Here is a 10,693-nt window from a genome sequence, read left to right on the forward strand (position 1 = left end):
ATGGTCATCTTTTCAATGTCAAGATGAAATTAATTAGTTGTATTTTTCAAATGATTTAGACATTGAAAAGATTTTAATGTCGATTGAATTACAAATGTCTAGGATATAATATAAAAACTGCCTGAAATATAAAAGACTGTCACATTCTCTCTATCAAATTGAACATTACCAATAATTTCCCAAGGATATTTATATAAACATTTGTCTAATTTGGCTTATTGGGGTTATTGATTACTCTGGTGACTGTTTTTTTTTTAAATTGAAACAAGTATGACAAAATGTAAAGTTATTTTAATTTTACTTAAACACTCACCACTTACACTTGCATGGGCATAATGTCACTTTAAGTACACAAGGTCATTTCATATTTCATTTAAAATACATTGTTCATTCCCTTTATACAATTAAGCATATATTCTGAGAAGAAAATAGAATAAATAATCACTGCTGATTTTCAATAGATATGGAATGCCCCATTAATCAAATTTTAATTACATTACCATATGTACAAAATGTATAAATAAAATACCGAAAGACCAAACAACTATACGATATCACAGACTTTAAAATTTATAAACCAATTAAGAGTAATATACACAATCAGAATGTTCGTAATATCCCTAAATTGTCTAAACCGGTCTGAAACAGACGATTTAAAAATCGGCAATGGTCCCAGGCATTCCAACATTGTGGCTCAATTTATCATTACGTCCCGCCGAATAAATGTTCGGCGTCTTAACATATCCGCCATTTGCCTCGGATTTCTTTTTGTTGAATTCCTGCGGTGGCCCTTTCCCTTCTTTTCCACGATCCACGGATTCTTCCGACATAGACGAGTCGGATCTTTCAAAAGACGCTGAACCAGAATTTCGTCCGCGTAACATATACCAAACTCCGAACCCCCCTCCACTGACTACAACGGACCCTAAAGCACCAACGGCGCCGGCCAAGGCTTCGTTGCCCGTGTCCTGCTCTTCTACGTCAACATCTTCATCGCCGTATTTGCACGTGCACTTAGGTACAACGTTACACTGTAAACAGATATGATAATATTCATACATGTATGCTATGTACCATAAAATATTTTTTTTTACAGAATATCTAACAAAATTATATATGTGATATTAATACCAAATACATAACTTTATATTTATAAATATATTCAAATGTATAACGTTATAAATAGTAAAATCAAAATGTCAAATCTGTTGTTTCGTTTTTTCTTTCTCTCAGAACAAATCAGGCATTTCAATACGGGAAAGTGAACTAAAAATTAAGCTGAGATTCATATACTTATCTCTTAAGCGATTTTATACCATAAAACACACAGGTTAATAAAATGTATTTAATAAAGAATCTAAAACAAACAATGATATACCTGTTGTCCGTAGACTACGGCCACTATTGTTACAAAAACTGAAAATAACACCAATCTCCTCATGTAATTTTCCATTCTTTTTCAAACATCTAATGTTGTAACGAGATTAAATAACCAAGGTTCATGAATTGCTTATCAAAAATTGTTAGGCTTGTTGGAATATTCGATTAAAACGATATCGCCCAACGTTTCGGTTTGGAAAAGATTAGCGGATTTTATGGGGATTCGATATTGTCCGTTTGATTTATCTAAACAACCTTGTTCCGCTTAAAACATTTACGTGAAAATTATTCTTGATACATAAACACATTATTATATTATTATATTCACAATATTTTTACAGATAAACATTTTGTTCACCTCTACCCGGTGTCAACGAAGAGTTAACTTTGTTTGAATGAACATTTTAATATTTTTTATAATGAAATCAAATATGGATGAAAATTCATCCAGAAGCTGTAGTCTTTTCATGGTTTTGGTCATGAATGTGTAAGGCAGCGACTTTACATATTAACAGAATATTATTATTTTTAAATTGAGATTGCATCTGTAATGAACTTATGCGGGGCATTTGTTAATAAACCCCTATCCGAAATACTGTAAGTAATTAAGTCGGCGTTGTGCTTGCCATATGAATTGCAATCCTTGTAGATTTATCAAATACACATGCCGCTTTTGCGACTCCGTAAAAATGGTATTGCACGGCCGTGCATATATATTGACATGACGCCCTTTACATTGTACAAACATAGTGTAAAGACGCACTAAATGTAAGCGTTATACTATAGACGCGTCAATGAAAAATGACTTTTTTTACATTTAACGGTCTTTATTTTGGGTATGTGATAAATAGAATATTGAATTCGTGTAAGTTCAATACTGAATCTATTGAACTCGTTGAATAAAATAATATTATGCTCGCCAGAGGTTCGTACGTACAATGTAATTTTATTCAACTCGTGCAATAAATTCAGTATTGAACTTACACTCCTTCAATATCCTCTATTCATCAAATACTCGTGCCACTTTACGACTCCATAAAAATGATATTGCACGGCCATGCATATATTTTGACGTGACGTCATTTACGTTATACATTACAATGATTACCTCCCTTGGTATATTGCAATGAAAATGGCAGAACACTGCATAGGAGATGGCAAACATAGTCTAAAGACGCGCAAAAGACAGTCTTTATTTTGGGTATGTGATAAAATTGAAAATTATATTCGTGTAGGTTCAAATTTATTGAACTCGTTGAATAAAATATTTTGATGATCGCCAGAGGCTCGCTTAATATAATATTTTATTCAACTCGTTCAAGAAAGTCAACAATTTTTTACATGATGGATTAGGATGAAAACGAAAGCCTTAAAGAATTGTGTTCCTCATCAGGCGGGCTTTATGGTCTAAAATAGCAAATTAACGACAGTGTTGTACTTATAAAACTGTAATTATAAAAACACAACGTATCTTTTGTCTTCAAGTGTTGCCACTTTTTATCGTCTTTTCACATTTTCGCCACAAAAATGCAAAAAAAAACAAAAACAAACAAACAAAAAAAAACACAAACAAAAAACACGAAGATACGTCCTGACTTTGTCGTATCTTTGTGTTTTCGCATTATCGGATTTTATGAAAACGCAAAGGTGCAAATCAGCCACCATATTAATTTCGGACAGTTCAACAATATTTCATATCTCAGTCGCATAAAAAATTACACAACCAGTAATTCTCAAAACAAAGGAGATAGAGCATGATCTATGTATAACAATGACTGGGGAGGTATTCCGATTAGCTGGTTAGTGCCAGATAAAAGGCGGGAATCGTTAAACAGCAAGAGTGTATCGATTATCTGTACCTAATACCTTGATAACGATAATCCAAATATAACAAACGTTTCTGACCCCTTTCCCCTTACCTTGGATGAAAGTCAAGTATAAGTGCAATTTAGATATCAAAATGTATATGAATATTGATAAATACTGACGCATTTATTATTGCATTATCAAAAAAGGTGTTTTTTTTCTCTCACAATGCAAATTCAAGTACACATTATCCTTTTAAAAATTATGACGAAATAAAATAAAATATATAAATGGAAAGAAAGAAATAAACAAAAAAGGGAAGAAAATATGAATGAAGGAACGAAGAAAAACGGGTGTCAAGAACCCTAATTAAAGAATGTCGTGTAGACGGATAAGAATAATGCGCACGAGTACATAGCGAATTTTAATTTTATTAAGCAGGAGACTCTCAAGATAAAAAAAAATATATTATTGAACAATTTATCAAGGTCAAAATCAATAAAATTAATGCTAGATAAACATTTAGGGCTTTATTAGTTAAAGATGAATCTAGTATGTATGTTGTTCCCACAGTTAAGTAATTACATGTTAAGGATTACAAACCCTACTGTACAGTACATTTATAATCATTTGGTTTGCTTCTGATTATGAAAAAAGTTGTTTCAATCACGGATTTATATAAATCCGTGTTTCAATCTGTGGTAACGTAAATGTTACTTAAAGTCACTTTGTATATTGTATAGGTCCAAATTGAAAACAAAAACATACTTAATTTCTACACAAAAAAAAAATCCTTTTTCATATGCAAAAAATCTTCTTCTAATTATGTAGTGGTGATTGGAATTGGGCAAAATTGCAAAGAAGTTGTATGACACTTAAAAATAATAAAAAATAATAAAAAATGAATGGTGAATTTTTTGTAATACTTCAAAAATAAATGTTTTGTATTATCTAGAAAAGAATAAAATTAACGAAAAGCTGATTCCTTTTGGTGGCGAATAGGAAATAAATGTATGTTTTTGTAATGCTTTCCCGCAAAATAAAATTTAACATCGGCCAATATCGTAAAAAATTAGTCATTTCCGGAAGGTATTATTCACGGTCTTTGGTATTCAGTAATTTTTATTCGTTCATAACCGGATTTTAGTACATATCGATAATGGATTAGTGATTGTTAATCTTCTAATGCCAAGGATTTTGAAAAAAAAAATAACGTTCTGGAAATAACCGATTTGCTCCGATATTGGCCGTTGTTCAATTCTTTTGACGGGAAAGCATTACAGTAAAACTACTTTAAAATTGACTTCAACTGCGTTCTTGTTAGATCACACTTGACTTAGGCCTTACATGAACAGTAAAATGTTATACAATTTCGTAAGTTAACCACTGTCCGCATCTTGCATTCTCTCAGAGCATGCGCAGTGGTGATTATTTGATATCAGATATAGAGGCATAGTGTTTGATCCCGCGCTTATCCATCAACATTTGCAGACGAGACTCAATTAAGAACTGGGGTCCTCTGTAATAGTGCTTTACAACTGCCATGCCAAAGAAACGGACCGGAATAATTTCATAATCTGTACTAACCAACAATAAAAAAATCAGTATTCTGTAGTGAGTTGCCAATATAGTTCCGGTGGTGTCTCTATAGTCTCTCAAATAAGTTTTAGGTCATTGGAATGTGGTTCAGTGGTATTAACACGCTGGTATAATTAATTATTTTCAGGGATCTTGAAGGTTCGATCCCCCACTCTAACACTAACAATACAAATGATCTTCTAGGTGAGATCTTAAAATCCGAGGTCCCTTGTATTTTTCGGTGCCCTTCACAGGATTTGTCAAATAACAAGGATCGCCTGTATGATGGGACAACTGCTGTGTCCATGCACTACCTCCGAAGAAAAATAAAAGATTCCAACGACTTGAATTGATATACACCCGCCGAAAGATACAAATCCATTGTTTGAAATGTACCTCATAGTATTATTATGATAAAGCCTACAAAAATGAGGAATCATAAAAATATAATGACACTTGAATCTTATCTTAACATTATTTAATGCCATAAATTGCTTATTCATTAAAGGTAGTCAAATTCAAGTGAATAAAAGTACGTGTTTGTCCACATAATAAAACTCCAATCTTGTGAGACCAGGAATAAATTTAATATAATTTAAACATTAACTCAAGTTTTGTCAGTTAATATACAGTAGATATTTTACAAATAAAAATATTCAAATACTATTAAGATTCATCAGCAGACGAGATGATGCTTTGTATAAAATAAACAAAAATTGCAAAATACAAACAATCGTATTAACACAAAATGTGTGGAAAAAAACACTTATTTGAACGCTTTTAACATCGAGTAATCCTTCTTTTTGCACTAAATTAAAAGATAATCATATCTTCACCATAGTTATCTTCCTTTCTTCACGTTTCCATCTAATCAATAATATTCTGAAATAAAAGAAAAGAAATAAAAATAAACAGTTTAATGGTTAAAATACACGTTTTTCATTCCTGAAAGAATTAATTAAACAATTGTATAGTGAAAAAATAGTTATTATCTAGCGACGAGAATGATAGCAGATCTGACCAGACTCTGATGATGTCTGCACGAAAGCATTTTAAAATTCAAACATGAACATTTCGAACTTCAGAACAATTCCATTCGGCAATTTTAGTAAATAATTAAGTTTTCAGAACAGGGGCTTTGAATTATGAAACAAATACCCATAAGGTGCATTTGTATATACGAAACTTGCAATTATTTACAGCACCTAAGAATGATATTATTTGTTTGTTCCCTGTCATCAAATTAACATGGATAAGGCTAAACATAAAGACGAGTACATTAAGTTGCAAGTCTTCGTGGCAGAGGAAACTCCCCGGGCCTTCTCCACAAACGAATGCCTGATAATGGACTTACATCAGCAATCTGAACGCACAGCAAAGAGGTACCTTGTTGAACACTCAACATTTCATGTGTCATTAACAGCATGTAAACAACAACTTATGTAGCTAGTGTTTATTGTAGAAATATGAACTTAAACTTCATAAACGTTGATTTGATCATTCATATAGCTGGAGAAGCCGTTTTGCTTTAATCAAAGATATGTGTACCTTTAAAAAAATGGTTCTAGCAGCAGACGAACATAATTAAGCGAAAAGTCAACGAAATGAATTGCGAACTTACATGAGCAGAACGAAAGCAATACCATCAAATGACGACAGTACTAAAAATACAAAGCCTCTCATGAACTTCACACTGACAGAGTATATAGCACTGGTTCCAACATTACTAAGAAGATTAACAATGATTTCTACAGATGCGAACGCTGCAAAGATAGCTCCTGAAATAATGTTTGCAGACGAAAAGTTCATTAGTTCATTTTTTAGTGCAGTTTATATGTCAAAATGAAAATGTTATGATCAACTGGCGACATATCAGTATATAATATAAATTACGGACGGACATCCATGATACCCCTCCGTTTGTTATTTCACAGTACGGTTGGAGTTTCGTGAAAATCGGACGGAAATCGGTGACACTTTACATTATGATGACCAAGAATTGTTCCACATGTAATAAAGTATCATTTTTGTCTCGTATTCAGAACATCCAGTCTATTCTACTTACAGAGATCTTTTCATCTTAGAATGCAATTAAATGTTACAGAATATATATATTTTTTCATAAAACGACACATGCTTTTATGAATAAACGATTACTTGATGTGTGACTTGCAATCATAGAGCTGATATGTCGAACTTTCAGAGAAGACCTTAGGTGTATTATTTATTCGTCAATTTTAACACAAACGGCCATAAGGCAAAAGGATATACTCTTAGATTTTCCAAAGCCAAATGGATTAAAGTACATGTAGTAAAATGCACAAAAAATTGCATATCGATCGGTAAACTAATCTGAATAGATGTTAGCCTTTTATGTATTTAAATTCTTGTGACTAATTAAGATATCCCTATATCATTATAGGTTCATTTCAGATTAACTAAAAGTAATGAAATGAAAGTTTACCTTGTTTACTAGGTTCAGATAATGAGGACGCGACACTCCTTATAACTATCGACTCTAATGGCCCAAAACTTGATACAGCCGCCGCTAGAAATATAAACAACATATTATCTTACATTAAAAGCAGGGTTCCAACCTAATATGGATTTCTGACATTGTCTCGTGCATTATACGCGGAGCATCTTGTGCATAATAAGCGGTGGTGGGGGTGCGTGAAACGTTATATGGGTCTCCGAAATAGCCTCGTGCATATAGCGGGGAACCAAAACGTTATACGGATCTCCGAAATTGTCTCGTGCATAATTAGCGGGGGACCAATCTTATAATTATGCTTCTCTGAAATTGGCTCGTGCATAATAATCGGGGAACCAGTCTTATATGGGTCTCTGAAATGGACATTTCCAGTGTTTACAGTTTTTTATGTAAATTATAGAAAGCTACCCTGAGGTAATACATAGTCACTTGTTGGCCTGGTTTTCACAAAAGAACACGTGGTTATGTTTGTGATACTGTTTGTGAGCAGTTGACCCAGCAATGAAACTAAATGTTCCGCTACGAAAAACCGGAAAGGTCCATTGCCTCGTGCATTATAAGTGGTGGACCAACGTAATATGGATCTTTGAAGCAATGATCGATGTTTCATTCGTTTGCTCCTGGTTCCCAAAGAAATGATCAATCAATGGTTTGTATGTTTGTTTTACACCATAACGGAGCAAGATTGTTCGATTGTCTGGTGTTTTAATCTTTGTAATCATGAGCATCGTCATCCTCACTAATATCATGTTTGGTGTTTGACTCACCACGAACCACCTTAAGAATTTCCCAAACAGAAAGGCATTAAATGACCAGACAAGAATGGTAACATAGAACGGTTAAATAGCATGCTAAAATTAGTTTTTGAAATTTTAAACATTTCATATTTAACAAATACAGCTTAAAATTATAAAAAAAATATCACACAATCCAATTTCACGAACATACACTCATAACTGTTCATTTAGCCAACATATTTTAACTTAAGTACATTTCAATTACGTTGACCCCTTGCTGTTATTGTTGATGTATTTATCAAAATATGCAGTATCAATTAATGGTATAGATTGGATCATTAAAACTTTCAGAGGATAGGGTGCTCTTAGTCTCTTGAATCGTCTATTACACGAAATAATTAACTACCTTTTTCTTTACTTGTTTGACCCATAAATGTGTTTTTATATTCTGCATATTCTGTCATGACAAAACCAACATAGTGCGTTTGCGACCATCCATGCTGTTCGCTTTCAAACCCTATAACAAGTAGAGAAACTGATAGCGAACAGCATGGATCCTGATCAGACTGCGCGGATGCGCAAGCTGGTCTGGATCCATGCTGGTCGCAATCGCATTACGTTGGTTTTGTCATGACACGGCTCATATTATCTCGGATCTAGTTCATCAAAAGATCTCGTCATTTTTTGCCATCTTGTATTAATTTCTATACTTGAAAAAAGAACTACCTAGATAAAGCATTGCGCTGTTGTTTGCCAGTGCTGTTATAGTGAAACATCCGGCGTAGGACAATACACCTATCATAGCAATACTGACATCTGGTAAAAATAGCTGAAAGAATTTTACAGACCACACCCCAAACACCATCATTCCAACTGTCCTTGCCGCCCCATACAACCCAACCTGTAAAGAAAGTGGATAAAAAAGAATGCATCACTCATAATATTGAAAACTTAAGTTAGAGTAACAATTTTCCTGGAAAAAATCACACATATAAGATGTAAAATACAATCTTTAAATTCACGTATCATTTTTTACAATTAATTTGAATACACGTATTTATCTTAAAATTGTGATTAAACAATAAAACTTCTTGCATATTTACCTTTTCAGCACTCCAACAAAATGGCGTGGACATTTGATAAATGGTTTCTGTACCTATGCGTCCAAGAAAGCTAAATTCGCAGAAACCATGGGCTAGCAGTAAAAACTGATATTTCCATCGGTTGCTGCCATAGTCTTTAGATATGAAAAATGAGAAACTGTGCCCAACTACTTCCCTGAGAGATTTGCCTGTTTTTCTTTTCTCCGGGGGAAATGATTCTGGTAGAAGAACCAACATCATAAAAAACGCTATTGTTAGTAGGACTACGGCAGCTGCCAAAGGAACGTAGAAGTTATAATTTTGTATAAGATATCCTGCTGCAAAACTGGCCAAAGTTAATGAGCTTCCAAGCATAAACATAATATATGCCATTCCATTAGTTCTTTGCTTGCCAGGTTTGGTAATATCCCCCGCATATGCAAGACATACTTGAAGGAATGTGGCATACTGGCCGGTGCAACCTTCTATGAAGCATGCTCCAATGAAATATAACATATCAAATTTGAAATATATGATAATAACCGAAAATATCAACCGTAATGTTGTTCCAGAAATTCCTACGCCAAGTAAAAATTTCCTACCTAGTGCGTCTGTATACGAGCCAAGAATAAGGTTCGACACTACGGCTGGAATACCTTGAGATAAACTATAATAGACCATATATTGTGCAGCCATAGACGTCGCTTCACTCTCAACTTTGAATTCTGGACTACTTTTATTTGCAACACACACAGATAAGGACGAACTGTTTACAGAAATATTTGCTTCTTTAAACTTTATGTCATGCCACGTCTTATTGGTGTATTCTGTAATGGTATAATATGACATCATGTAACCAAACATATAAACCGATAAAAGAGGTCCTATTAGATAACGTCTCCATGACGTCAGCTCTGCTGGTGCTCCACCGGAAATAGTTCCATAACCGGAAATACTGTCGTCTCCATTTATAACGGTTTTTAAAGGTCTTTTTGAATTTTCGGTGCCAGATATCGTCTTCATTTTTGCACTGTATATTCACTTTCCAAAAAAAAAAAAAACAATAGAGAAAAAAAATATGCCATAAATAATTTAGTCACATTTTCCTATTTGAATGTATGTGTAGACAATTTATAACTAAAATTCAAATATTTTTTCATTTGATTTATATACATTTACGACATAACAATGACATTATCAGGTGCAAACCTGTGAGTATCATATACATGCTGTGATTATCGTATATATGTACATAAACACCGTTATCAAAGGGTTATTTAACCACAATACAACACACTGATAACATATAATATATTAACATTAAAGGGTATAAAATTATATGTAATGAAATATTTTAATAAAAACTATAAACAGTTAATTTATATTGTTTCCATAATTTTATGACTGATTCTTGAAAAAGTTATAACAAACAATGTCTCTGTTATTTAACACACATGTATATTATTAGTTATAAAGATCGTTGACAGGTTATATGGCCCTATATAAACAGCTATTTGTAAATATAACCCGAGCCGCTAGGCTCGCATAATATAACTTTATTCAACTCGTGCAATAAATTCAGTATTGAACTTACACTCATTCAATATCCTCTATAT

General features: G+C 33.1%; 2 protein-coding genes across 2 annotated transcripts; both read right to left on the reverse strand.

Moving 5' to 3' along the window:
- Positions 1-108: 108 nt before the first annotated feature.
- On the reverse strand, positions 109-1,563 carry LOC132744286 (uncharacterized). The gene is made up of 2 exons (XM_060732946.1): positions 1,379-1,563; positions 109-1,031 (listed from the first exon to the last, which is right to left on the reverse strand). Exons 1-2 carry the CDS (start codon positions 1,451-1,453, stop codon positions 654-656), a joined length of 453 nt encoding a protein of 150 aa, XP_060588929.1. The 5' UTR covers positions 1,454-1,563; the 3' UTR covers positions 109-653.
- A 3,025-nt stretch (positions 1,564-4,588) lies between these two features.
- On the reverse strand, positions 4,589-10,292 carry LOC132744287 (lysosomal proton-coupled steroid conjugate and bile acid symporter SLC46A3-like). The gene is made up of 5 exons (XM_060732947.1): positions 9,099-10,292; positions 8,722-8,896; positions 7,229-7,312; positions 6,386-6,542; positions 4,589-5,646 (listed from the first exon to the last, which is right to left on the reverse strand). Exons 1-5 carry the CDS (start codon positions 10,098-10,100, stop codon positions 5,589-5,591), a joined length of 1,476 nt encoding a protein of 491 aa, XP_060588930.1. The 5' UTR covers positions 10,101-10,292; the 3' UTR covers positions 4,589-5,588.
- Between the last annotated feature and the right edge of the window lie 401 nt (positions 10,293-10,693).

This window comes from Ruditapes philippinarum, unplaced genomic scaffold (assembly GCF_026571515.1).
Source record: "Ruditapes philippinarum isolate M1 unplaced genomic scaffold, ASM2657151v2 ctg8633_1_1_1_1, whole genome shotgun sequence".
Lineage (NCBI taxonomy): Eukaryota > Metazoa > Mollusca > Bivalvia > Venerida > Veneridae > Ruditapes > Ruditapes philippinarum.